At 44.6% G+C, this 18,545-nt stretch overlaps 1 protein-coding gene across 1 annotated transcript; it reads right to left on the bottom strand.

The window, feature by feature from the left end:
- Nucleotides 1–12,804: 12,804 nt before the first annotated feature.
- On the bottom strand, nucleotides 12,805–18,208 carry LOC124671507 (squamosa promoter-binding-like protein 7). The gene is made up of 4 exons (XM_047207874.1): nucleotides 17,784–18,208; nucleotides 17,583–17,713; nucleotides 17,152–17,171; nucleotides 12,805–13,269 (listed from the first exon to the last, which is right to left on the bottom strand). Exons 1-4 carry the CDS (start codon nucleotides 18,206–18,208, stop codon nucleotides 12,805–12,807), a joined length of 1,041 nt encoding a protein of 346 aa, XP_047063830.1.
- Between the last annotated feature and the right edge of the window lie 337 nt (nucleotides 18,209–18,545).

An 18,545-nucleotide genomic window follows, 5' to 3' on the forward strand; every position in this document is an offset into this window, starting at 1 on the left:
ATTATATGTCATATTCGTGCATTTTCTCGGAACTAACCTATTAACAAGATGCCGAAGTGCCAGCTCTCGTTTTCTCGTTGTTTTTGGTTTCGTAAATCCTAGTAACGAAATATTCTCTGAATTGGACGAAATCAACGCCCAGTGTTCCTATTTTGCCCGGAAGCATCCGTAACACCCGAGAGCCGCGGAGAGGGGCCCCGTGGGCCCCGCATGATAGGGTGGCGCGGCCTGGGCCCTGGCCGCGCCAGCCTATGGTGTCGCCGCCCCTTCGACCTTCTGACTCTGCCTTTTCGCCTATATAAAGCCCCTGCATCGAAAACCCTTACGGAGAAAGCCACGGTACGCGAAACCTTCCAGAGCCGCCGCCATCGCGAAGCCAAGATCTGGGGGACAGGAGTCTCTGTTCCGGCACCCGCCGGAGCGGGGAAGTGCCCCTGAAGGCTTCTCCATCGACACCGCCGCCATCTCCACCGCCATGTTCATCAACGCTGTCTGCTCCCATGAAGAGGGAGTAGTTCTCCATCAAGGCTCGGGGCTGTACCGGTAGCTATGTGGTTCATCTCTCTCCTATGTACTTCAATACAATAATCTCATGAGCTGCCTTACATGATTGAGATTCATATGATGATGCTTGTAATCTAGATGTCATTGTGCTAGTCAAGTGAGTTTTACTTATGTGATCTCCGGAGACTCCTTGTCCCACGTGTGTAAAGGTGACAAGTGTGTGCACCGTGTGGGTCTCTTAGGCTATATTTCACGAATACTTATTCACCGTTATGAATGGCATAGTGAAGTGCTTATTTATATCTCTTTATGATTGCAATGTGTTTTGTATCAAAATTTATCTATGTGCTACTCTAGTGATGTTATTAAAGTAGTTTTATTCCTCCTACACGGTGTAATGGTGACAGTGTGTGCACTCGTGTTAGTACTTGGTTTATGCTATGATCATGATCTCTTGTAGATTGCGAAGTTAACTATTGCTATGATAGTATTGATGTGTATTATTCCTCCTACATAAGCATGAAGGTGACAAGTGTGCATGCTATGTTAGTACTTGGTTTAGTCGTATCGATCTTTCATGCACTCTAAGGTCATTTAAATATGAACATTGAATTGTGGAGCTTGTTAACTCCGGCATTGAGGGTTCGTGTAATCCTACGCAATGTGTTCATCATCCAACAAGAGAGTGTAGAGTATGCATTTATCTATTCGTTATGTGATCAATGTTGAGAGTGTCCACTAGTGAAAGTCTAATCCCTAGGCCTTGTTCCTAAATATCGCTATCGCTGCTTGTTACTCGTTTTACTGCGTTACCATCGCTGATTTACTATCGCTTGTTACTTCCGCAATATTACTACCATCAACCGCATGCCAGCAAGCTATTTTCTCGGCGCCGTACTACTGCTCATATTCATTCATACCACTTGTATTTCACTATCTCTTCGCCGAACTAGTACACCTATTAGGTGTGTTGGGGACACAAGAGACTTCTTGCTTTGTGGTTGCAGTGGTTGCATGAGAGGGATATCTTTGACCTCTTCCTCCCCGAGTTCGATAAACCTTGGGTAATCCACTTAAGGGAAACTTGCCGCTGTTCTACAAACCTCTCGCTCTTGGAGGCCCAACACTGTCTACAAGAATAGAAGCACCCGTAGACATCAAGCACTTTTCTCGGCGCCGTTGCCGGGGAAGAAAGGTAAAAGGCACTCATACTTCGGTCCCAGGTAATAGTACTTTTCTCGGCGCCATTGTGTGTGTGCTCGAAGCTATTTCCTTTAGATCTCGCAATTGCGACATTTGGTTTCTTGTTTACACTAGTGAGGCATAATGGACAACAATGACCTTTTTATTCTATTTTCTGATTTAAGACATGGATGGTTTGATGCAAAAATTAAAAAACCCATGGAACATATTAATATGAATGCTTTGAACACTATTGTTGCTAATGCTATGGAAAATTCTAAGCTTGGGGAAGCTGGCTTTGATGAGCATGATATTTTTAGTCCCCCAAGCATTGAGGAGAAAATTTACTTTGATGATACTTTGCCTCCCATTTATGATGATTATAATGATAGTAGTCTTTTGTTACCACCTGTTATGGAGGATAAATTTGATTATGATTACAATACACCTCCTATATTTGATAGCTACTTTGTTGAATTTGCTCCCACTACAATTAATAAGAATGACTATGCTTATGTTGGGAGTAGTAATTATTTTATGCATGAGACTCATGATAAGAATGCTTTATGTGATAGTTATATTGTTGAGTTTGCTCATGTTGCTACTGAAAGTTATTATGAGAGAGGAAAATATGGTTGTAAAAATTTTCATGTTACTAAAACACCTCTCTATGTGCTGAAATTTTTGAAGCTACGCTTGTTTTATCTTCCTATGCTTGTTACTTTGCTCTTCATGAACTTGTTTATTTACAAGATTCCTATGCATAGGAAGCATGTTAGGCTTAAATCTGTTTTGAATTTGCTTCTTGATGCTCTCGTTTGCTTCAACTACTATTTCTTGCGAGTGCATCATTAAAATTGCTGAGCCCATCTTAATGGCTATAAAGAAAGAACTTCTTGGGAGATAACCCATGTGTTATTTTGCTACAGTACTTTGTTTTATATTTGTGTCTTGGAAGTTGTTTACTACTGTAGCAACCTCTCCTTATCTTAGTTTTGTGATTTGTTGTGCCAAGTGAAGCCTCTAATCGAAGGTTGATACTAGATTTGGATTTCTGCGCAGAAACAGATTTCTATCTGTCACGAATCTGGGCTGTTTTCTCTGTAGGTAACTCAGAAAAATATGCCAATTTACGTGCGTGTTCCTCAGATATGTACGCAACTTTCATTAGTTTTGAGTTTTTCCGTTTGAGCAAGTCTGGTGCCATTTTAAAATTCGTCTTTACGGACTGTTCTGTTTTTGACAGATTCTGCCTTTTATTTCGCATTGCCGCTTTTGTTAAGTTGAATGAGTTTCTTTGTTCCATTAACTTTCAGAAGTTTTGTGCAATGTCCAGAAGTGTTAAGAATGATTGTGTCACCTCTGAACATGTGAATTTTTGATTATGCACTAACCCTCTAATGAGTTTGCTTGAAGTTTGGTGTGGCAGAAGTTTTCAAGGGTCAATAGAAGAGGATGATATACTATGATCAAGAGGAGTGAAAGCTCTAAGCTTGGGGATGCCCCCGTGGTTCATCCCTGCATATTTTAAGAAGACTCAAGCATCTAAGCTTGGGGATGCCCAAGGCATCCCCTTCTTCATCGACAACTTATCAGGTCATTTCTAGTGAAACTATATTTTTATTCTGTCACATCTTATGTACTTTACTTGGAGCGTCTGTGTGTGCTTTTATTTTTGTTTTGTTATTTTCATTCTCTGAATAAGTTCATCCTTGTGTGGGAGAGAGACACGCTCCGCTAGTTCGTATGAACACATGTGTTCTTAGCTCATAATATTCATGGCGAAGTTTCCTCTTCGTTAAATTGTTATATGGTTGGAATTGGAAAATGCTACATGTAGTAATTGCTATAGTGTCTTGGGTAATGTGATACTTGGCAATTGTTGTGCTCATGTTTAAGCTCTTGCATCATATACTTTGCACCCATTAATGAAGAAATACATAGAGCTTGCTGAAATTTGGTTTGCATGATTGGTCTCTCTAAGTCTAGATAATTTCTAGTATTGGGTTTTGAACAACAAGGAAGACGGTGTAGAGTCTTATAATGTTTACAATATGTCTTTTATGTGAGTTTTGCTGCACCGGTTCATCCTTGTGTTTGTTTCAAATAAACCTTGCTAGCCTAAACCTTGTATCGAGAGGGAATACTTCTCATGCATCCAAAATCCTTGAGCCAACCACTATGCCATTTGTGTCCACCATACCTACCTACTACATGGTATTTCTCCGCCATTCCAAAGTAAATTGCTTGAGTGCTACCTTTAAATAATTCAAAATTTATCACCTCTTATTTGTGTCAATGTTTTATAGCTCATGAGGAAGTATGTGGTGTTTTATCTTTCGATCTTGTCATTTACTTTTGACAGACTTTCACAATGGACTAGTGGCACATCCGCTTATCCAATAATTTTGCAAAAAGAGCCGGCAATGGGGTTCCCACCCAATTAATTAACTTTCATTAATAATTCTCTTCACATGTTTTGCTCGATTCATCAGTAAGCAACTTAATTTTGCAAATAGACACTCCTCCATGGTATGTGAATGTTGGAAGGCACCCAAGGATTCGGTTAGCCATGGCTTGTGTAAGCAAAAGGTTGGGAGGAGTGTCATCCATAAATAAAGAAAAACTAAACTAAAGTACATGTGTAAACAAAAGAGAAGAGGGATGATCTACCTTGTCGGTAGAGATAACGTCCTTCATGGGAGCCGCTCTTGAAAGTCCGGTTGATGAGGTAGTTAGAGTGCCCACTACCATTCGTTGACAACGAACAAACACCTCTCAAAATTTTACTTTTATGCTCTCTTTATGTTTTCAAAACCAAAGCTCTAGCACAAATATAGCAATCGATGCTTTCCTCTTGAAGGACCTTTCTTTTACTTTTATATTGAGTCAGTTTACCTATCTCTCTCCACCTTAAGAAGCAAACACTTGTGTGAACTGTGCATTGATTCCTACATACTTGCATATTGCACTTGTTATATTACTTTATATTGACACTATCCATGAGATATACATGTTATAAGTTGAAAGCAACCGCTGAAACTTAATCTTCCATTGTGTTGCTTCAATGCCTCTACTTTGAATTATTGCTTTACGAGCTAACTCTTATGCAAGACTTATTGATGCTTGTCTTGAAGTACTATTCATGAAAAGTCTTTGCTTTATGATTCAGTTGTTTACTCATGTCATTACCATTGTTTTGATCGCTGCATTCATTACATATGTTTACAATATGATCAAGTTTATGATGGCATGTCACTTCAGAAATTATCTTTGTTATCGTTTTACCTCGCTCGGGACGAGCAGAACTAAGCTTGGGGATGCCGATACGTCTCCAACGTATCGATAATTTCTTATGTTCCATGCTACTTTATTGATGATACCTACATGTTTTATGCATATTATATGTCATATTCGTGCATTTTCTCGGAACTAACCTATTAACAAGATGCCGAAGTGCCGGTTCTCGTTTTCTGCTGTTTTTGGTTTCGAAATCCTAGTAACGAAATATTCTCGGAATTGGACGAAATCAACGCCTGGGTTCCTATTTTGCCCGGAAGCATCCGGAACACCTTAGAGCCGCCGGAGGAGGGCCCCGTGGGCCCCGGATGATAGGGTGGCGCGGCCTGGGCCCTGGCCGCGCCAGCCTATGGTGTCGTCGCCCCTTCGACCTTCTGACGCTGCCCTTTCGCCTATTTAAAGCCCCTGCATCGAAAACCCTTACAGAGAAAGCCACGGTACGCGAAACCTTCCAGAGCCGCCGCCATCGCGAAGCCAAGATCTGGGGGACAGGAGTCTCTGTTCCGGCACCCTGCCGGAGCGGGGAAGTGCCCCCGGAAGGCTTCTCCATCGACACCGCTACCATCTCCACCGCCATCTTCATCAACGCTGCTGCTCCCATGAAGAGGGAGTAGTTCTCCATCGAGGCTCGGGGCTGCACCGGTAGCTATGTGGTTCATCTCTCTCCTATGTACTTCAATACAATAATCTCATGAGCTGCCTTACATGATTGAGATTCATATGATGATGCTTGTAATCTAGATGTCATTGTGCTAGTCAAGTGAGTTTTACTTATGTGATCTCCTGGAGACTCCTTGTCCCACGTGTGTAAAGGTGACAGTGTGTGCACCGTGTGGGTCTCTTAGGCTATATTTCACAGAATACTTATTCACTGTTATGAATGGCATAGTGAAGTGCTTATTTATATCTCTTTATGATTGCAATGTGTTTTGTATCACAATTTATCTATGTGCTACTCTAGTGATGTTATTAAAGTAGTTTTATTCCTCCTACACGGTGTAATGGTGAAAGTGTGTGCACTCGTGTTAGTACTTGGTTTATGCTATGATCATGATCTCTTGTAGATTGCGAAGTTAACTATTGCTATGATAGTATTGATGTGTATTATTCCTCCTACATAAGCATGAAGGTGACAGTGTGCATGCTATGTTAGTACTTGGTTTAGTCGTATCGATCTTTCATGCACTCTAAGGTCATTTAAATATGAACATTGAATTGTGGAGCTTGTTAACTCCGGCATTGAGGGTTCGTGTAATCCTACGCAATGTGTTCATCATCCAACAAGAGAGTGTAGAGTATGCATTTATCTATTCTGTTATGTGATCAATGTTGAGAGTGTCCACTAGTGAAAGTCTAATCCCTAGGCCTTGTTCCTAAATATCGCTATCGTCGCTTGTTACTTGTTTTACTGCGTTACTACTGCTGAGTTACTACGCTTGTTACTTCCTCGCAATATTACTACCATCAACTGCATGCCGATAAGCTATTTTCCGGCGCCGTACTACTGCTCATATTCATTCATACCACTTGTATTTCACTATCTCTTCGCCGAACTAGTACACCTATTAGGTGTGTTGGGGACACAAGAGACTTCTTGCTTTGTGGTTGCGGGGTTGCATGAGAGGGATATCTTTGACCTCTTCCTCCCTGAGTTCGATAAACCTTGGGTAATCCACTTAAGGGAAACTTGCTGCTGTTCTACAAACCTCTGCTCTTGGAGGCCCAACACTGTCTACAAGAATAGAAGCACCCGTAGACATCAAGCACTTTTCTGCCGCTTCATCCCACCATCCCGCAAGATGCAAAGTACACAAACTAAAGCAACAAAAGCATCACCGCCCACAAAACCATTGTGTTCTACTCGTGCAACAGATATATGCATAGACATGGCTCTGATACCACTGATGGGGTTCGTTACATAGAAAACAAAAAATTTCCTACCGCAAGACAAATAAAACTAACAGATCTAATCTATGGAACACCCAAGATCTAATCTACAAGATCGAAGCAACGAGATGGAGATGAGACTAACCCTCGAAGATTCCAAAGCCTACAAGATTAATCTCGTTGTTGGTGTAGACGATCGCCCCGGTGCTGCAATCCGGCAGCACTTCCGTACTCGGTCGCGCGTACGGTGTCGATGAAGCTCCTTCCTCTCCCGTTCCAGCGGGCAGCGGAGGTGTGGTAGATTTCCACGGAATCCCAGCAGCACGACGGCGTGGTGGTGGTGGTGGAGAAGAGTTGCTGCAGGGCTTCGCCTAAGCCTGCACAGCGTATGGAGGAGGGAGAGAGGGAGGCGGATAGGGTTGGGGAAGAGGTGGTGTGGCCGGCCACCCCCTCCCCTCTTTATATAGGGGGAGGGGCCGGCCTAGGGTTTCCCCCTGGCCCCACCTCCTTCCTTGGCCGGCGCATCAAGGGGGGGAAGTCTTCCCCCCAAGTCTTCCCTTTATCTCTTCGTTTAAACGACTTAATCTTGAGATAAATTCTATCTCTAAATTTAAACCATTTAAATTAGACATAGATTATATCTCTAGGGGTGGGCCGGCCTGGGCCCACATGTCATAGTGGGAAGGCCCCACTATGCCATGTGGCGCCTATGTGGCCTCTCCCGGGGTGGTGGGCCCACTGGTGGCCCTCTAGAACCTTCTAGAAGCTCCGGTCAAAACACCGAACTTTTTCCCGAACCCCGGAATTTGACTTCCCTTATATGAATCTTATTCTCCGGACTATTCCGGATCTACTCGTGATGTCCTGGATCCCATCCGAGACTCCGAACAAAAACTTCGGACTCCAACTCATATTCCGAATCTACTTATGCGACATCGAACCTTAAGCTCGTCACCCTACGGTTCGCGAACTATGCAGACATGGTCGAGACTCCTCTCCGAGCAATAACCAATAGCAGGATCTGCAGATCCATAATGGCTCCCACATATTCAACGATGACTTAGTGATCGATTGAACCATTTACATACGATGCCAATTCCCTTTGTCTCGCGATATTTTACTTGTCCGAGGTTTGATCATCGGTATCTCCATACCTTGTTCAACCTCGTTACCGACAAGTACTCTTTACTCGTGCCGTGGTATGTGATCTCTTATGAACTATTCATATGCTTGCAAGCTAATCATATGACATTCCACCGAGAGGGCCCAGAGTATATCTATCCGTCATCGGGATGGACAAATCCCACTATTGATCCATATGCCTCAACTCACACTTTCCAAATACTTAATCCCATCTTTATTGCCACCCATTTACGCAATGGCGTTTGATGTAATCAAAGTACCCTTCCGGTGTAAGTGATTTACATGATCTCATGGTCGAAGGACTAAGGCAACTATGTATCGAAAGCTTATAGCAAATTGAACTTAATGACTTGATCTTATGCTACGCTCATTTGGGTGTGTGTCCATTATATCATTCAATTAATGACATAACCTTGTTATTAATAACATCCAATGTTCATGATCACGAAACCATGATCATCTATTAATCAACAAGCTAGTTATACAAGAGGCTTACTAGGGACTCCTTGTTGTTTACATAACACACATGTATCAATGTTTCGGTTAATACAATTATAGCATGGTATATAAACATTTATCATAAACACAAAGATATTATAATAACCACTTTATTATTGCCGCTTGGGCATATCTCCAACAGGTCGAAGTGATTTGAGTGATGCTTTAGAGGAATAGCGTGCTTCTTCAACTTGTCTTTAGTTTCTTCATCCTACGTAGCTAGTGTTCATGAAAGCTGAGCATAGATTGGTGGCTCATCTGCAGAAGGAGTTTCTTTGCTTTCTTCTACTTCATCAGACTGATTTGGTGAAGCAGGTTGAACCTTTGAAGGAGCACACAACAAATTCTTTCCTTTGGAGTGCATAGTAGGATCTGATGGTTTATGCTCCTCAAAGTATGCACTTTATTGAAATCCGCTGAGCGGAAAGGTTGAATGTCATTACATGGTACATCAACAGTGGCTGCTAGCTATGCTGGATTAAGCTCACTCGCCGACCTTGAAGAAAATGGCGGGGACGGGGACTTCATCAACTCCAACATGTTAGACTATACTACGTTTAGTTATATTAGGTAGTTTAAGATTATACTCCAACTCTATCTTTACTAGGCTTTTTGCCCTCCAAGTTTTCTCTACTATATAAACAACCCAAGAGGCTCAATGTAATAATCAATTACCGCATATCAATACAATCATATATTCTGCAATCTTCATGGTACCAGAGCATGTTCGTTCCTCAACCTAGGGTTTAGCCACCCACCGCTTCTGCCGCCCACGGGGAGATCGATCTCCATGATCTCCGCCAGGGGCATCAGATCTCGTAGATAGTTTTACTTCCGATCTGATTCATAATTTTAGCAATTTTCGTTTTCGTTTTCCTTTTTTTTCCCAATTAGATCTGTCTAGTTTCTTAGCCACCAATCCTAATTTGCCGCTCCAATCTTGGCGACTCGGCTGAACGGGGCACTTGGCACCCCGTGCGCACGAAGAAAACCTGGAACCAGGCCGGCCTTCGTCAGGTCGAGTTGCACCAATGGCTGCCTTCAGCTGTGCAGGTGCTCGACATCAGGCGGATCAAGTGTGCGGCACATCTACTACGACAACAAGAGCTGGCTCATGTGCGCATGCTCATGTGCGTATGAACCAATTCTACTCAAGCCAAGCTGCGTCCAACTACTGTACATCTACAATGCCGATCTACACCAAGCCAATCTACTTCTCGTTGCCAAACGCTCATGGTCATCGTCAACACCCAACGGGGATCTTCTTCGACACCGCGACAATCCACGCGGAACCCGGGTTTAATCCCCGGAATCTACTTCAACGACTACTTCATCGTTTTCGTCCACCGCAACCTCGTCGTCAGAGTTGCAGTCAATTTTTATTTGCATGCTCGTGCTTAATTTTTCTTCTTGAAGCTACTTCATCTACTCCGATAAATAGGCGGACAACCTCTACGCACCGACCGATCACGGAGCCCTTCTATGCTACTCCATCCAACTCTAGCGCGCATTGCTCATGGTGGTCCCTGTCTTCGCCCGTCCGGTACTAGCAACACCGGTGTGTGCCTTCGTCCCCGGCGCTCTCCCGATCCCGGCAAGCTCGGTGCGGCGTGTCGCCTACTACTTTGACCACAACAACTACGACATCGTCTCCCTCCTTCCGAGCGTCTTCCCAGGCTCAACGACGACAACGACCAAAACACCATCTACCTTAACTACGTTTTCCATGGCGACTACATCAAACACGACACCATCGACCATGACAACAACGACTTCATCGACATCAACATCAAGGGCTACACCACGTCTTCGGCTTCTTCTCCAGTCGGACCATCCGCGTCACTACCGATCCGACTGCGGGGAGATGTTAGAGTATATTACGTTTAGTTATTTTAGGTAGTTTAAGATTGTACTTCAATTCTATCTCTAATAGGCTTCTTTCCCTTCAAGTCTTCTCTACTATATAAACAGTCCAAGAGGCTCAATGTAATAATCAATTATTGCATATCAATACAATCATATATTCCGCAATCTTCACAACATATACACTGGAAGCCCACCTCACTTTGGTTTAGATTTCGCTTCTATTTGATCTTGAACTGGCGTATGATGCATCGCAGCGACTTTGAAAAACAAAATAGCTCCGATAGAAAACTCTCTTCCGCATGATGCACATGCAAGTGTTTCCCCACTATGATGAATGGAACAAGAGATACGGTCCAAATGGATCTAAAAAAAATAGTCAACATAGTTTCCTCTTAAGTAGGTTTAGAAAAAATTAGGGGAATTGGTCATAGTAGGCATTGCAGTTGTATTTTGGACAACCTAGAAATTTAGAAATGAACCCTGTTTTGGACACAAGAGAATTCATGATCTCTTTGTTCTTATGCATGTGTTGTTGGACCTTGGTTGAATGCATGGTCAATTTCTGAGAGAAACCAAGATATCAGAGAGGAAATGATGGTGGCAGGGGCGAAGCTTCCAGTAGGGCAAGGTAGGACAGCCGTCCTACCTTGATTTTTGGTGAATATAGTTTGATGCGCGTGTTTTTTCTGCAAATTTTGAGTGGTCATACATGAAAAACGGACTCCGTATGAAAAAGTTATGCTTGTTTCAGTGAACATTACGCAAAATCGATTACAAACTGAAAGCATAGACTATTTACCTCCAAATGTAGGCTCATATTCTAAGTTCAATGTGAATAACATTGCTTGTATTACAAAGATTTATCATTAACTGACCTTAGTATATATAAGGTAAACTCGAGTTATTCACTATTTATACGTGTAGAATTGCAGACTTTGAAGATTTCTAGGTATGAAAGGCACATCATACTTTCTCTGACCTCATTATCACTTCTTTAAGATGACCTTGGTTTACCCATAGGTGGCATCAACAATTGAAAGTAATTTTATGGCAACAAATATAATTAAGATCGAGTTGCCAGTCGAACGAGAGATAATCAAACGTCTTGATTGTTTAAATACACTAGACTTTTTTAAAGAGGTAAAGCTTTATCGTTGAGTTGGCATTATTGGTATGTGTTTTTAGATTCTACTTACAATTAAATATTTTTTATTTTTCTTACACTAAAAAATTGTGTTTGAACCATATACATCATTACTGTTTTAGAACTATTTTGGTATTTGCATCATTCAAGATTCGCCCTATCTCAGGTTTTTTTTGTCCTTCGCCACTGGATGTTGGCAGTAAAGCTCTTTGAACACGTGGCAAGAAATACATGTGGCAAGTGAAGTATTCCTGGCTGCGCAAGGGTGGAGGATCAATTTTCCCACCTTCAAGACTGGTTTGTTCAGAAGTTAAGTGTAGGTGTGTAGATAACAAGTAAAGCTCTTGGATGATGAAAAGAGGAAGCTAGTATTGGTGATTGGGCTAGCTCTTTTTTTACCTTACCTTTAAATCAGGAAGAAGCTGGCTTTTGTCAAGATCTGAATGAAAGGATGAGAGTGAGTAATTAACCTACTTGGTCTACTAATATAAAACGTTTTTGATATTTTAAAGTGGCCTAGATACACATCATAATGAGTGAATCTACACACTAAAAGTAGATTAAATACATATCAAAGTAGATGAATTCACTAAGAAGTCGTTTGGAAGCCAGGCTTTCATTTTGTTTGTAGCATTTTGAAATGAATACATGTATTCATTTCATTTACATTGTAATTTCAGAAATAGGCACTTGTTTGGTTGCCACAGGAATTGTAAATGACAACAGAATTCAATATTGAATTTGTAGAGGCTTCCATAGAGAATCGCAAATGACACGTCTCAGCTTGGAATTGTGTTTACCCATGGAGTCATTTTGCTGGAATTCAAAAATTAAATGATGGCCCAATTCTGTGGCAACCAAACAGCCCACCTATGGAATTCCAAAATGAATTCCAGGATTCCAGGCCCAAATGATGGATACCAAACGACCTCTAAAAAGTTAAATATTTTATTTTATATTAATGAATGGAGGAAGTAGCGCCCCGACCGGAGTTTCTGTGAAGGATTTGTGTAGTTGCGACTTCCATTCCTTCAGTTTTCCATTCAAGAGCAAGTAGAGAAGTTCCTCACGCGCTCGATCTCCTGCGAGAAGATACAAAACCCACGCAGCTCTCAAATTGAATACATCCTTTATTAATCAGAATTTACTTTGGGAAGATGCAGCACCCGCCACAAGACAAAGACGATATACTCCAACTCAACTACTCAAGTCGATTGCACGGTCTGACGCGTTTTCCTGCCGCGTACGCGCGGGCCAGCCTTTCGTGCGTGCCGACTAGCTCAGACTACGTGGGCGCCCTGCAGGGGCGTCCACACGCCCGACCCACGGCCGGCATCGCCGTCATCGGTGGGCCGGAATCGCGCGCCCGCCGTGGCCGGCGTCTGCATGAGGTCGAGCGTCACGTGCCCCGCCGGAGGAGGAGCTCCTCCGTGGTCGCGGCGGACGGCGCCGTTGCCCGCCACCCCGTGCACCTGCTGGTGCGCCGCTTGGTGCCAGCCGCCGGGCGTCATCTCTGCCGCCGGGACCGCGGGCCAGGCGGCACCCGAGCGCTCGGGGAAGAAGTGGCACGCCAGGAGGGCCGCGCGGTTCTCGGCGATGAGCTCGTCCAGCGCGGCGCTGCTGGAGTGGGCGGAGAACACGTCGCTGGGGTTCGTCGGGATCAGCCACGGGGTGGCTCTGGTCGATGACAGAAGAGAGAGAGCACCAGGCGGGGACGTCGTCAGCGCGCCGTACGGCGCGAAACCCTGCACCATCGACGCCACTCCTGCAACAAGTGAAGCTACCGCCGTATTAGTTAGTTGCATTGCATGCCAAGTATATATACCAATTGACAAACTCCTAGCTAGGTAAGTGCAGATCAGGCTATGATCGACAATCATGCGGAGTAATGTTTAAACAGCAATCGCGGAGGATATATTTCAGCATGTTTGTTCTCGCCATTTGCGCTGGAAACCTGGACGTTAATTAGCTAGAAGGTACTGCTCAGGGCAATGTATCAACTCGGAGATACTATCACTATAATTCCGTGTGAATGCCAAGAAGCATGTGAGAGAGATGATCAAGTCTGAATTGGGTATTTTTAGTGAGAATTAGAATGAGAAATACCTGGGTATGCCGGTGTATATTGGCAGATCTAAGAGGAAGGCCTTTGCCTATATAAAGGATAAGATTTGGAAGGCCATACAGGGGTGGATGGAGGAGCTTTTGTCAAGAGGGTATTAACTAGTCCATGCACTTGCTCAAGAGGGTATTAAATGCGATGTAAACTCTTTTTTGTCCTGGGATTATGAGGTACCTGTGTGCGCCAATGCTGTTGTAATGGGCAATATATTTTGCCCAAAATGTTTCGTTATAAAGTCGTGTGCTCTCAAAAAAGTACTTTACAAGGTACCTTATTACAAGTTTTCTGAGGGTAGAGACACCAAAAAAAGGAGCTGGGGAGGGTCGAAGGAATTACTCTAAACAATCAATAAATTCTTTATACACGAGGAAGATGCCGCTGAACTTTTTGAGGACTGGTGTTTTTCTTCAGGATGTTCTTGCAAGGGTTGGTTTCAGATAACGTATGGCATTAGGCCTTTTCCACTCAAAAAATCAAGAGATTCATACACTAGACTAATACGATAGTTTAGCTGCCCTTTCCTCTGTTTTTTTCTTTTTTCTTTCCTTTTTTTCTACATTTTATATGCAAAATAAAAATATATACATAAGACTCCTGTTGTTCCCTAAAAATCCACAAACACTTTTATATCACATGTACCCTACATGTGAAACCGTACAGATGGATTCAGCTAATCTGAGAACGGCTGTACCAGAGGTACCTGTGATACAGAACCATGGGTTGTTAGCTTCAGATTTTGCATTTTAATGCTAGTATGACCAAAGGAATTAGCAAGCACAGCTGCTGAAGAAGTTTTAGTCTTGTTGCCTGGCAAGAGGTTCTTGATTGGTATAGACTTTCCCAACGATCATGCTTTAACATAGCAACGCACAAGGTACAGTCCATTCTGCTATATACTGCATGCAGTATTCTCGGACTTAATCACCTACCTTTGTATATGTCCATAGAGAGGATTGACTGTGCCTACCGGTTGTGATCTTCCCAATCGTCTACTCGGCAGCAAATAAAATGTTGTGGGCGTTTCATCAAAAGAAAGAACTCCCCATCTCTAGGCAGCAGAACTTACAAAGATGGCATCGTATTTTGTGTGTAATAACATCTTATATTATGGAATGAATGTACTAGCGATCTAGAGTGATAGCGCACTTGGGGTCGTTAATTTCATATTTTTTTTATGTATGTATCCATACTACCATTAGTGTATTGCCTTGTTCCAGAGGTTGGGTGTATTTGGTATATTTATGATATTAATATATTTCATATCGAAAAACAAAAAATATCCACTTCTTTTGGAAGCGGGTATTCTTTCTTGATGTTAGATACTCCTAGGTTTCGGCGCATTGCGCTTATTTAATTTCAGTTAGATCAACTGCATATAATGAAAATTATCGCAACTGCTTACTTCTTAGCAAATTCGAAGTCCACTTGCACCAGTGCTTTACAAAATGCAACCGAGATAGGAGTTCAAATAATATGTAACGGATAGACAACACACTGTTTGTGGGCATGATGCATGTATGCTAGTGCAATATAGAGGTACCATATTTGAAAGTTGAAACCATTGACATAAAAATACATAATAGGCAATCAAACTTTAGGGTAAGTCTAGCATTATTGCAGTCTAAATGTGAATTCTGAAGACCACTACTGAGGTATGTACCATACAACACGCAAGCTAAGTAGGGACATATCGCCGGGATACAAGCAAAACTAATAAACTGGACCGGGAGCCGTGCTCCAGTGCTCCCCCCTTCCCCTAAACTTAAAAAGGTAATTTAGTCTTTTGTCATTAATTATTAATCCCTAATACTATTTTAGTTAGATTGGCTCCCTCAGATCCAGATCCAAGCCGGTAAGACCCAAGTATTCATATACGTGGATACGTGGATTGATCTAACCCTCCTCACACAAGGAGAGGCCGGCGAAGCCTTGGAGCTGGCCATAGATGACAGAGATGTCAAACCAGAGCTTCGTTCCGTCGGCAAGAGAGCCACCGGCTCAAAGATTCGTGTTGTTGGCAGGGCCACTAAGTGAGACTGCAGCTTGGTGAGGTTTACGTCAATGCCTCGTTCCGTACGTTCCGCACTGAAGTCTGCGTGGACTGCGGCACCTCACATATCATACATGGAGCGCGGAGCTATGGAGATGATAAAGCGTAGGAGCTTCGTGCATGTTCTTTGGCCGCGCTCCCAATCCCCTCCGACGCCTGCTTTTCCCTCTCGATAGGGCTGCCAAAGTCACCGTGGCCGCGGTGACGACAAGCTGAAAGTGGAGCACCTCATCGTAGAGCTCCCACTTGAGGAGGATCATGAGTGCGTCTGCTCAAACTCGATGCTCTCAGGTCGCACACCTCCTGCAGGCTGCAGGGATAGCTGCCACCGCGCACCCTCCTCCTCCCCGCCGGCCATGATGCTCTTATTCGAGCAATGCGTGTGGCCCAGGTGAAGTACGGCTAAGCACGTCGGCTCCGCCGTGCCGGCAACCTCTCCTGCCCGTGATGACATCCATGGCCGTGTCACCGCTACCCACCGACGGGGGATGCCGCGCTTGTGCCGGCCAACACAACTCGCCGTCGACCGACGAGCCACCGTGAATTGTGAGTGACAAGTACAGACCCACCATGGATGATTACCCGTACGATTCGGTTCTGTATATATTCAATTGAGACGAATGGGTATATACAGGGCCAAATACAACTCAAGTAATCGTTAATAGTTTATTAAGTACCATCATACCCTCAATTATGACGGGGTATGGAACGATCTGAGCCGTTGTTGTTTTAAATTTAAGGGCTCCTTTGATTCAAAGTATTTGCATAGGAATTGTGTAGGATTTGGTTCCTATGGGAAAATTTCCTATACATCATGTTTGATTCATAGGAACATATCCTATAGGAAAAATTCCTATAGGAATCTTGTAGTGTAATTCCTATAGGAAAAAAGCATTAGCTCATACCTCATGAAAAAATTCCTTTGCTACAATCAAACACACTTCATCTTCCTATAGGATTCAAGTAGACATGCCATTTCAATCCTATACCTTTCCTATTCCTATGCTTTTCCTATCCTTTAAATCAAAGGAGCCCTAAAGGAGGGGGAGCACTGGAGCAAAAGTGCTGGACCGGAGGGATTAGCTCATTCCTGTGTTATTCATACCATTAGTATTATCAGATCCTCATCAACACTAGACCCTAGAATGGTGCTAGTTCCCACTGGTAATTTTTTTAAATAAAACATCTTTTATATTTTTTTTTCGCATTTTCCTCTTTAGAGTTAGAGTACTACTAACGGTAAGCGTGTTTGATTAGACAACTGCGCGACCAATGTTCCTTCTGAATCTGGTCTTTTTTGTACTCTCTAGTCCATACCTCCAGCATACAGCACCATTATGGTACGTACACTGTATCACTAACCGTATATGTATATTCGTAGCATTTCCTCAATGACTAGGCACTGCCAGTAAGTACGTTACTGAATGTCAACAGTAATCTGCTGTACGTGGGCACGTGGCCCGGCTCTGGTTTGCCTGCATCGCAGCCTACTGAGACGCTCCTGTACGTGATCATATGCACGGTTCTGCTAAAGCTACTCCAGCAGTAGCACGGCCTATAGGAGTGGGTATGGCGCATCAATGCGCACATTAAATTGAGTGCCCGCTTCACCCGTGTCACGCATCCCTAGAGCTTTTTCGTGTCCCTACTCGCCCCTGCAGATCTCCCCTTGTTTCCCGGCATCAAACCACCTACACCCACCCCGCTCTCTTATCCATGACAGGCGACAGCTAGCTGCTGTATCAGCACTTGACTAGATTTGGTCGATTGTTCGCTAACTCGCCCTGCTAATTGCTCATGGTCACACCGAGAGGCGAGAGCAGACTTCACTTGAACATCACTACTGATAAAACTGGGGAAGAGTAGTGCATGACATGATGGTTTACCGTGTGCGTGCGAGATTGAGCCCCTGGCCATGGCCTCGCTGGCGTTGGTCTTCCGCCGCCGCTCGTTGTGGCCTGCTAGGCGCCGGCGGCAGCTCCGCTTGGCGTCGTCGAACTCCGACATGGCGTGGAACCTGCCAGACTATAGCGCGTGAAGCTATGCACGTACAATGGAGTCTAAGGCTACTATATACGAGCACGTACCGGCTGCATTGCTGGCAGAATCGCTGCTCGGCGCCGTGCACGACGACCCGGGGCGCCTTGGAGTGCGCCTCGCAGACCTTGTGGCGGCGGTGGTACTCCTTGGCCCCCGCCAGCGCCAGGTGGCAGCCCTGCACCTGGCACCTCGGCACGGCCGCCGTGGCCGCCGCCGCCTTCTCCTTCCTCCTGCCTTCCGCCGAAGCACGCCCACATCCGCCGCCGCTCCCGTCCGCTTGCCGAGCCACCACCTGGCCGCCGGCCGGGAAGCACGGGCGCTTGCCCAGCTCGAGGCTCGTGAGCTCCTGCTGCCGCTGCACGCCAGCTGGCGGCGGCATGAAGTGGTGGCGCGGGTAACCGGAGGTGGGCGGAGCCCACTGCGTCCCCAGATCCCAGTTAGGTCTCGGCCCAGCGCTGCCGTCTCCTTCCATGGCAGCGCGCGGCGGCTGCTAAAACCGTTGTTGCAATGCAAGTAGCTAGCTAGCAAGTGGAAATGGCGGCGGGGAGCTGCTCCTGCTGCAAGTACAGCGGCTGGTATGTTATCCCACTGGCGCTGGCGCGCATGATATAAAGCTACTAGCAGTAGGAAAAGGCGCTCCCTCCCGAGCGAGGCGGGGCGAGCTCCCTGGGGAGGAGCAGCGCACTGCTGACTTGTTGTATGGGCAGCGCCGTACTGACAGGTGGGAGCTGGCAGTGGCAGGAGCAGTGGTACGATCTGCGGTGCCTCGTGACATGCGGGCCCGGAGGCACATGGGATAGGCGTCATTG

The sequence above is a fragment of the Lolium rigidum genome, chromosome 7 (assembly GCF_022539505.1).
Source record: "Lolium rigidum isolate FL_2022 chromosome 7, APGP_CSIRO_Lrig_0.1, whole genome shotgun sequence".
In the NCBI taxonomy this organism is placed as follows: Eukaryota; Viridiplantae; Streptophyta; class Magnoliopsida; order Poales; family Poaceae; genus Lolium; species Lolium rigidum.